General features: G+C 36.2%; 1 protein-coding gene across 1 annotated transcript in view; it reads right to left on the minus strand.

Moving 5' to 3' along the window:
• The window catches only part of robo1 (roundabout, axon guidance receptor, homolog 1 (Drosophila)), a 502,355-nt gene that overhangs the window by 63,353 nt on the left and 421,519 nt on the right, over positions 1-17,483 (minus strand). The window contains exons 6-7 of the mRNA XM_088921682.1: positions 16,400-16,538; positions 12,200-12,327 (exon numbers count right to left, since the gene is read on the minus strand). Of these exons, the coding sequence (XP_088777808.1) occupies positions 12,200-12,327; positions 16,400-16,538 (267 nt within the window). The remainder of the gene's footprint in view (positions 1-12,199; positions 12,328-16,399; positions 16,539-17,483) is intronic.

Genomic DNA, 17,483 nt, shown 5'->3' on the forward strand with positions numbered 1-17,483 from the left:
GGGTTATGTCTCATATCATATGTATAGTACTGTATGTGGGATAGGTCTCAAGATGAACTAGCTAAAAAGTTCTCAGCTATCCAGGCAGACTGAGTGGAGTTTGTCAGAAGGTTGGATTTAAGGTAGACTTGGGAAGGGAATATGTTCTCCTCAGTCATAATTCCACTGTTAACTGGAGACAGCTGTCAGCATCCTGAAGCTCAGAGTCCATGAGCAAAGTTTTATAGATGTTACAGTGAGTAAGAACTTCTGTAGCATGTGGCAGCTGGTGTGGAACTCATCCTTACTTGGTTTGTAAAGATACTGGTTTCTCAGCATGTAGCTGAGGTTTTTTTGGAAGGGATCCAGAAAACTTCTGATTAATCTTAAGAGGACAAAACGGTTAGTCAGGAGTGAGTAGCTATAAGAAAGACCAGAGAGGTAAGAGCTATGGTATGTAAACCTATGATAAACCTAAGCTTAATAGCATCATGCTCAGGGTGAGGGAGATAAGGTTTCGTTAAAGAAACATTCCCTGGCAGGTTATTGGGTTACCCGGACTCCAGAACTCAGCAGGTAACTGGACACACATAATCTTGGAGAACATTAAAATTAGGTTCAGATTCTCACTCAACGTTACAACCTAAGCTTTAGGAGAAGCTGGATGTCCAGTCCTGGAACATTCATTACATAACCTATGTCTAAGATAGAACAATTAAAATGTGTTGAACGTTAAAAAGGTACTAAAAGAAGACAAAATTCCAGACAGCAAACATTCTGAGATTATACAATGGAGATGCAATTTAAAAACCTGATACTGTAAGCTATAATGATGGGCATGGATTGATGATACTGTACACAGGTATTTCCGCCATAGTATTGATCAATAAAAATTGTAAAAAACACAGTATAATAAAGAAACACTTTGTCTACTGACTTTCAAAATCTTTTTTCAAATGCTAAGCTGATTAATTAATTGATTTTTTTAAATGATAATGTCGTTTACGAAGGTACTGTACATACCTAAGCTGTCATTTTGAAAATCTAATTAGGGATTCAGTTTTTGAAAACAAAAACAATCATAGTACATCCTTAGATCAATGATGGGACATTCAAAGAAAAAAATGAAATTAAACTTCTCAGGTTTACCTTGTCCCTCAGATTCACATTTACCCATAAATATGTTGTCCTTTCTGCCATTGTTGCCCGTGACAATTGAAACATGAATGCTGATTGGTGGGTGGAGAGGAAAAGTGATGAAAGGATGATGTCTGACAACTTCCTGTTGCTGTCAGTGCAGTGAAGAGGTGACGAATGAAATTTCAACTTACCAGACACAACTAAAAGAAAACAAACACAAACAATGCATAAATAAAAGTAATTCAACTTAGAAGAAAGAAGCATAGTAGAATGCATGAGAAAATCACAAAACACAGATGGTAATTTGTCTTTAATGAGGAACTTCAAGAATGTTACTGACTTTACTGTCAATTTTAATGCAAATGTTTTAATGGAAATTCTTCTTAAGAAATATATTGTTTATCTCATGTAAGTAGCTGTATTACAGGCTTTTCTTATCTTAGCAATGCAAATGATATCCCAGTGTAAATTCACATTGCAGAATTTACATTGGGATCAATAGGATAGCATTAGCTATGACAAATTTATACAAATAGGGAAAACATAATTAGGTTCTTACATTAATTGAACAGATATTCTGAAATCCAGAATACAGTGTTTAGGAAAAAGATACTCCAAGACTACTTGCATTTGAATTCAGTAGGTCAGAGTGAACAGTGTTCATGGTATTTCAAAATTGTTAATTCTGAAAACAGACAATCTGTGATATATTGGTGGGGTAACTACCATATAGTTCAGGTGGGTAGCTGCATCAGCATGCGTAGGCTGCAAAGGAACAAGTCATAGGTTTATTCCATGCTGAAAAAAAAGAAGAAAGAAAACACAACGTTTCGGTCATGGAGCCTTCTTCAGGTGTGAGCAACTGAAGAAGGCTCACACCTGAAGAAGGCTCCACGGCCGAAACATTGTGTTTTCTTTTTTCTTTTTTTCAGCATGGAATAAACCTATTACTTGTTCCTTTGCTAACTACCATATAGGTTATATTAAGGCAATGTCTGAAGCCAGGACTTCAGAGTCCAGAGTCTGAAAGCTAAAAGGTATTACATTTTATCAAATGTTTCTGAAAACTGCTGATCACTCAGCTGGTTGTATTGCAACAGATCAGCAATGCAGCTAATTGGTTCCCATCTCTTATCATTTGTAGAAACATAATATATAAATATATAAATAAGGTAACATACTTAAAATCCTGAATGCAAATTAATACTTAATTAATACTGTTATGCAAAAACATACAATAGGCAAGATATATATATAGTTTATATGACAATAGGCAATAAAAACATTATTTTATACACAAAATAGGACGTTTACACTGCTAGGTACAAAACAACCTACTAAGAATAAAACTACAGTATTTCTCTAAACTGACAAATTATTAACAGACATTGATGACTTTTAGAACTTGACTTTAACAGGTCTATTTCTATGTTATATCCTCCTCCATCTCAGGACTTTTACTGTAATTTGTCTTGTAAGAAAAAAGATTCTCTATATTCATGTGCCTGTATAATTACTGCATGTATACAATTCTAATGCATGTGTCTCTTCTGCAGCATTGAGAGCTCCCAAGGACAGAGATCAGTCTAGGCAGTGCTGCCAACGGCAGGTGAGATTGTGGTCAGCCATGGTTCCCTTAATTTGCTGTATAACAGCTATTTCAGTCGCTGGCAAGAAACTGAAAGTGTTTAGCAGGGTTATCTCGTGACAGTATCGGTCATGCCTGCCAGAATTCTGTGCGCTGTTATGAAGCAGTCTGCATCCTGGAAAAACCACAGTACTTAAAACTGGTTCTAAATCAGGATCAAACTAACATTAAACTTTTTTCATTAAACACATAGATAACAATGAACATACATGAATGTCCTCTTTCACTGAGAATATGCAATTATATAACTCACACAAATGTTACAGTCAAGCAGAATCAACAAATTAACAAATCTTAATTACACATTCATATCCTCAGTTTAACTAGTCAAATCAAATGAAAAAATTGAAAACAAATGATAAGTTGATCATCAGGAAGTAATTCATGGACTGATTTCATGGAAGGATAGACAGGAGGAAACCTCTGTTCATCAAGAAGAACATTAATTAGTCTTAAGTTTGCAAAACACTTGAATGAAAAACATGACCTCTGGAACAATGTGCTATGGAGTCAAAAGTGGACTTGTCTGGCCATAAAAACGTCTGAAAAACATTATGTTTGGTGAAAACCAAACACTGCCTTTGACCAGAAGAATATCATACCAACCATCAAGCACAGTTGTGGGGAGGGGTGAAAGTTTGGGCCTGCTTTGCTGCCTCAGGATCTGGATGCCTTGCTGTCATTGAGTCTACCATGAATTCCACACATACCGGAGTATTTGTGAGGAAAATGTAAGACCTGGCAGAGTTGAAGCAGTTCTGTAAGGACGAGTGGGTCAGATTTGCTACCAGGTGAAGTGAGACCGATCAACTAAAAGGAAACGTTTTATTCAAGTAACCGCAACCAAAGGAGGTGACACAAGTTACTGAATCAACTTGTATGAGAGGTGTAGCTTCTTACATAAATTATTTATCATCCGAAATTCCAAATTGTAGGGATATAAAAAGGAAAAAAATCAATGGAGTTTCATTTTTTGCAGTAAAAGAGATTGTAATGTACTGAAAATTTGGAAATGTGTTGCTCCTCCTCATTAATAAACATACTGTATGCACTGAACCTCAAAAGGAATAACTGTAGTGGAGATCCCACTATCCCTATTTCAACATAGTTATAAAAAAGAAAAGCAAAAACACAAAGCACTTGTTGTAACTCTGTTTACATAAATAAAAAATATAATGTAATCTAGCAAGTTGGTTATATCTGATTCTGTTGTCAATTGAATTTATTTAAACCTACGATAGTGTGGTATTTAATATTAATTTTACATATACACAAATACTCGATTGGGGTGTTTTTACTCCTTTCTGAAGTGTTTTTTTTCAGTGGAATAAAGAACTGTAAAAAAGAAATAGAATGAAAGTAAGTGGCAAGTCCCCACAAAGCTAGGAATACAAACTGGTATGTGTCAACAAGGCAGGCTTTGAAAGTTTTTACGTAATCTGAAATTTGGAAATGTTTGCCAGGGACACATGCAGATTTATTAATTAGGGTTTCAATGCTTTCTTACACATAATAGCTTATATCAGCCATGTGGTAAAATGCACAGCATGTCTATTGTGTGATTAATAAACCCCTCCTGTGGGAGTATTCTGTGCAGAATGTCTTGCTGTAACTCGTCTTCATTGCCTGCTACACACTGGGCCTTTACATTCACACTCACACCCAATGCTGTAATTTATTCATGTTCTAAAGATTAATTATAGGGGAAAATTATAGGGGAAAACACAAATGTTATTTCCATTAACAAACTAACTTCCTAGCAATGAGGGAACTGCACTGTGTATCGGGTGGCTATAGTCTTAAAATCTCTCATTTCACTGTAAACTTTGGAGCAGTTTTTCAAATGTCAAATTTCAAGCCTTTAACAAAACCCACTGTATTCAAATTTGTATCACTGCTATTCAGTGCCCACATTCATCAACCAGTACTGGTTACAAAAAATAGGGCTTCTCATTTTCAACAAAAGTGTCTTAAAACTAGTGTGTGCAGTTAGGGAACTCCAAAAGCATAAAAATGAGGAATCCAGTCTTTTTCCTGAGGGCTTAAAAACAATGTTTTAAACCTGCAACACAATGTGCCTGCTATTTCCCTGGTTTCCTTAAACAGGATTTCTGTTCAAGACCAGGACCTGGAAATTCAAATCACATTCAGTACAGAACTTGGAGAGTTTTTGTGAACAATTTTAAGAAAAAGAAAAAAGAACCCCCAAAAAACTCAAAAATATTAAATCCATGTTTTTATATCCTGACTTCCAGCCTCCAACATTGTGCTCAGCTCACAGAAATAAAAAACTAATTATATGAATATGTTAACATCAGACATCAAAGCCTCAATGTCAAAATGCAGTTTGCAGAACAGTTACAGGGAAATGCTAAGCATTTTTTCGGTTATTTTTTGGCAGGACACATACATTTCATTCCAGGCTCTTTACATGCATAATTAGTATACAGTATGTGTCTTGGGATTACAGTCAGCATTTATTTTCTTCCTCAAACAATAATCTCCTATATACAAATTGGAGGCTGTAGGAAGCTTTTTTGGGATTATGTTTTCATGGTTTTTAAAATAATTGACCAGATTTGATTCTTGACATTGGTCAGTATTTTTTGTGTGGATGGAAAACTTTATCAAGCACAGGCTAAAGTGATCCTGATTTATAGACTCAGAAGCATGTTTTCTAACTTAATACTGAAACTAATGATCACCGCATTTGATTTGCTACAGATTCAATTACATTATACAATAAGGCATTCTACAATAATACATAATATTGTAGAATAAAGCATGTTTTTTCCACGAAACAGCTTTCTATGCCTTTTCATATACATTCGTAATTTATACTGTGGATTATTAATGAGCAAAGAGCACTTTCTGCATGTGATATTTGCCAGTCGGTTTTTACACTGAAGAACTGCAAGTCTAAAAGCTAAACTGCACCACTGCTCCAGGGTCATTAGATTTTACAATGTAGTGACTCTTTACCTTTAAAACCTAACAGTAGAAAAGAATTGTGGTTCATGGCACCAAGAGATGTTTGTACAGCGTTACTATCCCCCTGTGAGGTGCAAAGTAGCATAGCTCTGGTTGGCCACTGCAGGGCTGTATTAATTAGCATCCACTCAGGCCTGGCTTCCTGTACCCTTAGTCAAGGGCTATTGAACACATCTGAGCCCTGAACAAGGGCCCTACCCTATCCATGTTTACTGTGTCTTGGTTCAACTGCAACCACCAGCATTAAAACCTGCTCTGTTTACTTTAATAAGCTAAGATAAGAAAATCAGTAAAATAACTCCTTGTAAACCAACAGCTTACTCGAACAAAATGCATGTTCTCCTACATAAAATACTTCAATATGAAGATGGAAATTTGAAAAAAGCAAGGGAACGTTTCCATAAAACAAAATATTCAAAATTCTTATTTCTGTGATGACCCACAAGTCTTGAATTAAAGCTTAGCATCTTAATTCAAAATGGACCAAAACAAAGTTTTGGAACTGTCTGTTTTCCACTGATTGAGCAAGTCTATGACGGAGCTATGAGAGATTATCTAAAACTATCGATTTCTGACAGGTTTCCTGCTTTGTAGCATTTCTGTTTCAAAAGACACTTGTTTTTCTGAAGCAACAGGCAATACTATGTCAATTCCCACTATGACCAGAAGAGAACACAGAGATTTCCACAGACTGAATACATTAAAAAATATTACTCACAAGTGAACATGAAATTAATGCCTTCTTTTTATATATGCCACTATCACAGGGTCTAAGTCACTTCCTTTGCCTGGCAAAACAAGGATTTTATTTTGGAAAATCTGTATAAAGACAATTTAATATAACTACTATGCTATTTTTAAAGAACAGAATTGAACCCACCCTGTAATGGAAATCAGTAAATATGTTCTCAGAGAGAATGCAATACCTCTAGACTTGATTAAGACATCATCTGTCTGTTGGTCAGGCACTTGCTTCTGGTGCTAACCCAGGACAGGACTTTAAAAAATGCAGTTTCTTTGAAAATATCAAAACTATCATGAAGTTGCCTGCATGTCAAAGACATGAAAATCACAGTATGGAACTTATTGTCTCGTTAGGATTCTTGGTCATACTGGGTGTTTGTCTGGGTGGACTCTAAGTAGGCAGTTGAAAGCTCAACAAGATTTACCATAAAAAGGTGGAAAAGGTGAGTGCAATAGTTTTCTGTGTGATTTTTTATATTCTGATAGTCTATGCATTTCAGGGGGCATTAGAAACTAACATTCCAATCCAATACTGAACATGGTGCTTCTGCCACAAGTCACCTAGTGGATCTACAGTACTTATGTACCACTGTGTTTTTTCACTGTGGTGCTAATCACTTGTTCACAAATAATATTGGGTTTGTCACCTAAGATAAAATAAGATCACTTTATTAGCCATATACAATTTCTTGCATTAGGAATTTGTCTTTTTGCATACCCCAGCTTGCTCTCCACAATACACACAGACAGGGAGAGAGAAGCTTGAGGTCAGAGCACAGGGTCAGCTATTTATACGGCACCCCTGGAGCAGCTGGGGTTAAGGGCCTTGCTCAGGGGCCCAACAGAGTAGGATTCCTCTGCCAGCCATGGGATTTGAACCAGCAACTTTCCAGTCAAGGCTGCATATCCTTAGCAACCGTTCTGCCCCTGCAAGACCCTGACAGATTTTCTGACGTAGAGTTAACAGAGTAGCTGGTAAAAACCACAATAAACAGCTGTACCATGGAATGCTTTTTTTCTGAATTAATTCAAATTGCTCATTTACTGAGATCCTGAAGCTTAATTCAATGTAATAAATTGAACTTGTGTCAACAGAGTATCGAGGAATACTAATGATTGCTGTAGCCTAAAATGTGGTTTGATCAGGAAGTTCTGTGGTAAAGGCACACTCAGATCCTTAAAAGGGTACTGTAAAAGTACAGATTAATTAAGGTGATGGAAAGTGTCACTAATGATAAGATGGATTTTAATAGCTTGAATCTAAGTAAATGGGGCATGTTCATGCTAATACTACTTATGGGTATTTCCAAATTCCTTAGGACATACCCTTAGAGGTCACCTGAATGCTAGGTCTTTGTTTCCAGTGTAATCCTGACACAGTTGATCACTTTAATAAGGCAGGGTAACCCAAGGTGAAATATTCAGCTGTAAAATAGCCGTGAAATCCTTTGAGACTTGTGAAGCAGAGTTTTAGTGCTCCCTCCCTTTCTCATACATTCTGTAGGGCTTATCAGAGCAATCTGAAGCTGGAAGTATCACTCCAGTCTGGATATACATTTGTCAGACAATCATTTTGTTATGTCTCATTTCCTCTGGGGGCAATCTATGGAGACAAAAAAGCAGCTCCAGCAAAGGGAAAGATTAACATTTCTGAGTTCTCCAAACAGAGGAGGGACTGGTATAACCAGTCAGAAGACACAGTGTACAGAGATATGGTATCTCCAAGCCCATCTCTCATCTTCCTTCCTCTATTCAAAGTGGCAAATAACCATTTAAAATTCCACAATTAAAGGTCATTATTTGAAACATATAATTTCCTACTGTGGTACTAGAGTTGCATTGCTTTAATTATAGGATGTGCCTCTGTAGCCATGTTGCCCCTCATCATAAAGTAGGGAAGCTGAGAACAGAACAAACTTGGGGTTTTGAAGAGATTTTCAGTATGCAAAAGCATGCAATTTCTTGACAACACTATTTTTTCATATTAACTATAGTGGGCTTTGAATGAAGGAGGATATAAAACTGTTTAAAGTTAAATTGGGTGTTTAACGCAGCTGCCAATCCATAGCGATACAAAAATCGTGCTAAACATACCTATATAAAAAGGAAGACATAAAAGCATTTTTGTGTTAAGAAGAATTCAGCTGCATAAAAGCCATCTACATTGACACGTCCAAAAATGATGAAGTGATCTTTGAAAGCTTGAGAAACGTAATTGTTTACAATACACATATGAATAACACATATACTGGTAATTTTAGGCAGGCCTAGACGTGATGTTCTCCCATCAAAGTACTAGGGATATCGCTGATAATGTCTGAGAAGTATAGCATTTTTATTTTTTGGGGGAAAAAATGGCCACCTTAGGCTGACCTATCCTTTAGGTTACAACATCCTTTCAACTTATTTATTGAAACATTGAAAATAATAGTGAACTGCTGGGTTGCACTGCAATGTGAGGTTACTTATTCTGAATGCGATTTTTCATCACAAAGAGCTACACTAGCTCTTGGGAGTTGTACAGTATATAGACTGGCAACATTAATGCACAAGAAAACTTTTGTACAGGTTTGATGCAGTTATATACTTCAACTACATTTTCTGTATAAACTGTTAGCCCTGCTCTATAAAATGTACTTTTCTTCAGAATAATGAACCTACTGCACCGCTACACTTAGGATTTCACTAATTAAAAAATCCTAAGAGTGTGTAAGTTCTAGAAAAGACTCAAATCCAAGTTCAAAGAATACAGTATATTGCTATATTGAAGGAAGAATTCTATATTCAGTTTAAATGCTTGGATGACTGGCCACATTTAGAATTCAGACACACCAAGATTAACTTAATAGAGTCCTTTAAAACCTGACTTGCACATTCTGAAAAAAACAATTGTTCAGTTTTGGGATATTTCAGGCTGCATAGCCAGTGAATGGTTAAATGTGTGCACACTAGGTAGAGGAAGGAAAATACTTTCCTACCAGACAATTTTGGTTATCATGGTAATATCTAATTTGACTTCTGTATTTCTTTTGAAAAACACCACTCTTGCCTCTCAATAAAAAAATATTCTGTACATTCTTGTGTGTTGTAATCATCATACTTTCTAGTGGGTATGGTAGTACTGCTATAGTATTTTCAAGATAAAGGTGAGCCAATCTTGAGGGAAGTGCAATCATAATATGGTATTCTTTAAACTATGCTGTGAAACTACAGAAGTTGCACAGTACAAAACAATGTTTTACAATTTCATGAAAGCATAAATAATAACACATAGATGTGGAGAGTGGAGGAGATATATACACTATATGGAGTCAATGAGTAATGGATGGCAAAAGCTTAAAGATTTTCAACATAAAGCACAGAACTGATTTTCCCACAAATAAGTAAATCAAAGTTAGGCCAGCTGTGGGAGAAAAGGTAAAAAAAAAAATCAGTTAAAAAGAGAAAGGAAGGCTCTGTTTTAATCTATACTCCAAAGTACTTGGAAAATGTGTAAATCTCACAGAAAATACCAATCTAGGAGGAGTATACTATTTGTCATTTATAGTGTTGCTTTCAGATACCAAAAACAAACTATAAATGCAAATTGATAAGCACTGAGCTTATAAGGGTTACTTGTAAGAACCTTATAAGAAAGATTAAGTTTATTATTTTGAAATGAAAAATCATTTTTGTTTACCAGCAAATGAGGGGAAGCAACACAAAATATATGTTGTTCTGGATTTAGATAACAGCACCTTGGTAACATACAGTATCTGGGCTCAAAGGAATGTCCTATACAACTGGATGAAATCTAATAAGCTATTAAATATTAAATGAGTTAAATGGACCAAATGGTCTCATCTGTAATAGTTCTGATGCTCTTACCAATCATTCTCAGGATTCAATAATTGGGCTGTGCTTTTGCATGCCAGCTAGTACCTAAATGGAATGTGAAAGGCCCTGTTGCTTCATTACTCCTCTGAAAGACTAAAACTGCTGTTAACTCATCTGGATCCCCCAGTGCTCAATATTCACATAGTTCTGCTTTATTAAAAAGTGAATAAGACCTGGATTCCTACCTCACAGCCATTGCAGTCATTACTCTACTAACAAAAAGGTTCTAGTGTCTAACAAATGTCTCTGGAGAATTGTGCAAACTTACACAGAAAACGTGTTTGGTTGAATGATTTTTTGTCAAATGGTCTCAATCTGTGACACTATCTAGACCTGAATTCTCAGGGTTTTTTTTTCTTTGGAGCTGGAAATACTGTACAGCACAGAAAATTGATGCAGTAGAAGCGCAGCCATGTTAGAGAACTGCATTACAACCCTTCCCAAGCCATCTCCTCTCAATGAATGTGCCAGCTGTGGTGTAGCACATTGACATCGGTGTTTCTGATTTGTACGTACATCTCGTTCCAAGGTTTATGCAAACAAGCACTTAAAGAAAGACATAAAAAGACTCTTATATGGCTATTTATTTCCACAGAGGCTAATTACATAAAATTGGTCTCTGCCAGATTCCTTTGTCCATGAGCCTCCTCCACAAATAATGTCCAAAATAAAGACATGGTCACCACCTTAACGTTATCAATAAGTCAGACTTTCTCTCATTTCGTATGTAGACTTTTCATGAACTCTATTGTAGATTGTGTGAATACAAATAAAAATATAACAATATAATTAACTTTGGGTTACGAAAAAGAGCATTCAAGTCTGACTGACCATTTTATTAAATCATAAGCATCATTAAGCAATCTGAATTGATGTTCCCTCATTTTCCTAATGTAAACCATGATGAATCACCCTGGATAAAGCTGTTTGCTATATAAATACATTATTTATAATAACAATAAGTTGTATGCAAAATATGTATTTATAGGTGGAGGCAGATTGGACAGATTTTTGTGTACTTATTATCACTCCCCACAGATTTAAATGAATATAAAACTTTTCAGTAGTGAGGACAAACCTTAGGTAACGTTGAGCAAACTCTCAATTAATTTGCTTTATTGGCGTAACTCACCTGGCTAAGAACATGACTACCTAACAGTGAAAATGAGACTTTTATGAGATAGGAACCAGGGAGCTGCTAAGCGCAAAGATGGAGCAGATGCCAAAAAAGAACATACAGTACAACTGGGAAAAATGAAATTGTGATATTTATACATAGGTAGGTGGATGAGAGACTCAGAGACTCAGAGAGACTTGGGTTTGATCCTTCATTTAAAAGTCCATTAATTTAGGTATTTAATAGCTACAGCTAATAAACTTGAATTTATTTGTCGCTGCAGTCCATCTGAACAGCATGTGAGAAAACAAATCCATTCAAGATGATTCGGGGAATTTACCCAGTTATGTTCTCCAGTAATTAATTCCTGCAACACAGTCATTAGCAAAGGGTGTTATATAAGGGACCTGGGATATTTTTTTATTTTGTACAATCTGTTCCCTAATAACCAAAAGGACATATTTTTAAAGTGCTGTCCAGTAGTGTGGATTAAGGAACTTGCTTTCTACTAAATCTTCTCACTACCATAATCCTTCTTTTTGAAAATCTCCCTGACATGTAGTGTTCTGAAAAACCAGATCCACCTCAATAATCTTTAGACATCCACTGGTGTGTATCACAAGGACCGAATCTCGCTGGCCGTGTGCCTAAGTCTCACATGAAAGCCCAAAGAGTTAGCACGTTAAATAGAAGGGTGCTTGTACCGTGGACAGTTAAGGTGGCTGAGGCTTCTGCCTTTCCCACCATGTTTTCTGCCACACAGGTGTAGGAACCCACATCCACTGCCATCACCCGTCGTATCTTCAGAGTGTGATCATCACGAATCTCATACCTGCATCAAGCCAAAAAAAGGACACGACAGAGAAAAAAATATTAAATATTAAAGGAGATTCAATTGATAACCCAGTACAGCTCTAAGCTTGGAGCCTCTCAGGATGCTCAATTCCCTTTGCTTGTGTTCATCATTGTCTTTATCAGCCAGTTTGCTGTAGCAGTTTGTTGCTGTGGAATTTTGGCTCACTAATTACAGCCAAGATTCAGAGACTTTGGAATTGCTATAAAGAGAACTCTGGGCTAAGTGGTAGATTTAAGCAGGTAATTATAATGTTATCGGAATCACAGAAATGTGGCGAACTGAAAATGATTGACAGATACACACTGTTCTGGAGTGACAGGAAAGATATAAGAAAGTGATGTACAGCTCTGTATCTCAAAAATAGTGACCAGGCTCAGCAACGTAAGCTAGAGTCTTTGAGCATACAAGGGACTCGTTAAAATACATTTATAAGGTATAGTGTTAGAAGTATCCTGTAGAGAATCAAAAATATATCTTGAGTATAATTCAACATCTGTAAAATGCGATTAATAATTTAGGTCCAAAAGAATTGGTCATTTTTATGGGAGTTTTTGTTTAACCCTTTTTAAGAGGTATTAGTGTGTGTGCCCTGCCCCAAACCAGGACATGTATTAATGTTTTAGCCTTAAAAAGGAATAATTAGGTACCAGTTGCTTTTTCTTAAAAAAGATTTAACTAGCTTGTCATGATACTTTGCGGCTGTGTCAATATTTTTTAAATGGAAGAATTAATCTAAGAAGTTTCTGATTGTATCCATTTCTAATATACAGTATATGACATTTAAAGACATTTAAAGTTTCAACACTCTTTTGAGCTACATATTTAATAAGGTTCGAATGAGTAGATTCCTGCATTAAAAAAACGGTGTTGTGCTTGTATCTTTTTTTTGCAATGCTAATGTAACCCTGTCATAATTCGTTCACGTAGCATGCAGAAGCTTCTAGTTTACTTCACCTGCCAGAGTGCGCAGGTTAACATCAATTGTGGAAGGCCAGGTATAGAAACTGGCTATGATCATTCACAGACAGAGTGGTAGCTTCTGAACTACAATTCCCATTGTATGGGAATTTCCTGATCGCAATACTGCATAAGACTCTATGCTGCCTGGTCATGTTGACCCCCTGCAGGGTCCTCTTAGTACTGGCAGCTTCACTGTTGGTGGTCTGTTGTATATGCATATAAATAATTTAAACGTTTATTTTTAAAAAATAGGAGATTTTTTAGAGGTATGTATAGGATGGCACAGAACAATATTATTGCAGCGGGCAACGAAGAACTAACAATGTGCTAGTGTGAGGATGCTAATCTGGGCATCCGTGGAAAAGTACCAGGAAATTGGATTATATGTATTGTTAGAAGCACCTGGTACTCATCTGACCTACAGTTAGTACAGTAAATAAAAATAATAATAATTATAAAAATAAAAAATAATAGTACAGTCACTCTTGAAAGTTTGTGAACCCATTGAATCATTTGAGATTTTTTGTTTTTGTTTTTTTTTTAAACCATTTAATCAGAATTTGTCACTTCCTAACTGAAGTAAAGTACAATTATTTACCAATTTGAGTGTTTGGAAAGACAATGACCATGCAGCAAAATAATACACAGTACACACACATTGTGTAGGTGCAAAACTAAGTGAATGACTTACATCAAGGTAAAGTAGGATCAGCTGTGTCAATGACAGAGTGTTAACTAAATAACCGAGATAACCAATGAAATTGAAGACCTGAAATGATGTGTTAGGGAGGAGCAAACATAAATAATTGCAAGAAAGCAGATCAGTTACTCTTCCTATGAGTCTAGCGTCATGCCTCGAACTATGGAAACATCAGCAGAACTGAGGAAAAAAGTAGTGGATGTTCATCAATCTGGACAAAGTTATAAAGCCATTTCAAAAAGATTCGGACTTCATAAATCCAATGTTAGACAAATAGTATACAAGTTGAGGGCATTTAAAATAATGGCAACCCTGCAAAGAAGTGGATGTCCTCCTTAAATTTCACCCAGGACCACAAGCAGAATAATAAAAGAGGTAAAAGGTAATTCTAAAATAACATCCAGAGATCTACAAGCCTCCCAAGCTGCCACTGAAGTAGTGGTGCATAGATCAACAATAAGAAGAACCCTGAACAGAGATGCCATCTATGGAAGGGTCACCAGGAAGAAGCCTCTTCTGTCAAAAAAGAACAAAGTTTGCCAGAGACCACCTGGACATGCTTGCTGTAAGTCTGTTCTCTGGACAGATGAGTCCACAACTGAACTATTTGGGCACAACAAGAGGGTCCACGTTTGGTGAAGAACCAACACTACAAGCCTACAAAGAACAAAACCTTATTCCTACTGTCAAGCATGGTGGTGGGAGTGTCCTTGTATGGGGCTCTTTTTCTTACTCTGGCCCTGGGCAACTTGACATCATTGAGGAAGGGAATCAGTAATTCTCAGAAATATCAAGGAATTCTTGAGAAGAATGTCAGTCCATCAGTTCAAAAACTCAAGCTGGGCACAAAGTGGATGTTTCAACAAGACAATATTAAATAATTCCATGAAGCAATATCCACAGATATCCATTTTGTACTATACATAAGCCCTGCTATTCTTGCAGACTGCTTTCCTCTAGATGCAATTATTTACACCAATGTTTAGCAAGCAGTCATTAAAATGATCAAATGTTATATATAAATGTCCCAAGTGATGCATACCTCAAAAACATAATGGCAAATTGCAATATTAACAATTTATATATATATATTTATCTTAATATAATGCATGTATGACTTGTTTCATCTACAGTGCAATTACAGTATGCAGCAAAGTCATTCAAATCAGTACTAAAACTTTTACTTTATTCTGGCTTCTTTTTTGTTATTTATATATTTATATGTTTATGTATAATATATTTTAATCACTAAAATCTCAAATCTAAAATTATTTCCAATTATTATTAGTCAAATCTAATTACTATTTATAAACAATTACTAATAATTCTATATACTGTATGCATTTAAGAAAATAATTATTTCATTGTTATAATGTTTTTTGACATATCTCAATTATGTGGTAATAACATCATGTCTCAACAATGTAATCACTGTATTTAATCAAACTGTTTGTTGTATGTTTGTAACTTGTGTTAGAGTGTGATTAGAAGAGGAAAACACTAATGAGCTAATCAACATTTAATAATGTACTAATTTGTCAGACAACCACATGCATTCGGGAGACTTTAGATATTCACCACACAACTTGGCAGTTTTTCAAAGTATTGCAGTTTTGCATCATCACGTTTTCATTTTTTGGAATAATCTGATCAGCTTCAGTCTGTAACACCGTGGTACCTACCACTGTATAAATATTGACACATTTTGTTTGCACATTCTACATGGCTGCAACTATAATGTGGCCTTCCCTGCAATAGCATACAAAAAAACTGTGTGGCAGACTACTTTGTAGAGCAATGTAAATTGATACAAAATGGAGGAAATATGCAAGAGCACCACCACCACTCTTTGGGCCACAGCCCGAGCTCAAACTGGTGATGTCTGTACTATTGGGTAAAGAGCCACTCTCTTTTCTTCATATTGTAAAGCATTTGGGATAGCTTACAAAAAGTTCAATTTCATTTGTCCATTGTATTATTCTGAAAAATTGAAGACATAAGAGACTTCATAATTAAGGAGAACAGAGCTTAAGATAAAAACACAAATACAAAAGTGCTAGTAAACTAGACAAATTGTTTCAGAAAATCTGAGTCATAATGACTCCCTGTAAAAGATATGTATTCTTTCTATACTGTATCTAAGAACCAACACACATGCATCATTATTTTTTACCTTGAAGAAATACAACCTTTGTAGTTTTGAACAAATGATCCATCAATCACATAAACAATCAAACTGAAGGAAAACACTGCAAATTAATCTAGTGTTCTTCTCCTATTGTTAAATAGCATTTATAAAGCATTTATAGTAATCATTTTCAACATGCTTTGTGCCTAATTTGCAGTTGTGTTTATGAATGAATCAAAAACATTGAGATGACAACATACCTCCCTTTTGGCAAGTCTCCATCCTCCTTTTTCCAACGGACAGTGGGTACAGGGTCTCCTCTGGCCTCACATCGGAACTCCACACTCTCATCCACCAGGACCACCTGACTACTGGGTCTCTTGGCAAAGTTAGGTCGCTCTGCACAGGGAGACAATGACTATTCCATCTACCCCGATTTCTTACCAACAGTCTCCTGCCCACATTGCTTTGGAGGTCCTATTTAAAAATTATGTGTTTAAAATCTTACATTTGGAGAACATCCAAGCAGTATTTGCTGTAGGACATTCAGTTCTAACCAAAAACCTCATCTGAAATACAAATGTTCCTATCCAGAGGATAAATTATTTTTTTTCCAATAGCCACTAATGCCTGGATTGTATGTTTTCCCAGGGCAACTCCAAGTTGGCAATATTTGCCCGTATGTGCATTCTAAAGGGTGAATGTTTCAGTTTTTAAATCCATGCGTTTTGTGATTCCCACAAGACATTTGTGGTTCTGTTTCATCCACTGTGAGGTAGTCACGCATACAGTAACTAGTTTTTAAACAGGCATAAAGGACAGATTCACCTTGTCCTTCTCCAAATAGTACTGTATCTAATAAAGTGAATTCAGACCTATAGCTGTAAACACTCAGATTTCATACTCAGCCATAGAGGAAAACTGAACATGTAGATCAGTGTCTCCTTCACACCACCCCAGCAGTAACACCAGGAGACCAGTGGGAAGGTGCTAACTGCAGCTACACATGAAACAGATCACTCTGATGTTTGTACTATGGCTTATCAGCAGAGGGAACAAAACAGAATTTCCTTCAGCTGTAATGTCAACATCAACATGATCTTGTTAGATGTCAGAGGCTAAACAGTCTGTCATACAAGACTTGTCAGGCTTGGTCAGTACAGGGATAGGAGACCTACAGGGAAATTTAAGTTGCAGGTGTAATTGGTATTGGTGGACCACTAGGTGGGACTCTTCCTTCTGGACCATAATTTCCAAACCACTGCTTTTATGTGGTGACTTTGTTGCAGGTGGTTCTGTGATTTAGTTGAGAGGTTAAACAGAGGCCCATTGGTCATAAAAGAA

Source organism: Atractosteus spatula, chromosome 7 (genome assembly GCF_055471065.1).
Source record: "Atractosteus spatula isolate fAtrSpa1 chromosome 7, fAtrSpa1.hap1, whole genome shotgun sequence".
NCBI classification, from domain to species: domain Eukaryota; kingdom Metazoa; phylum Chordata; class Actinopteri; order Semionotiformes; family Lepisosteidae; genus Atractosteus; species Atractosteus spatula.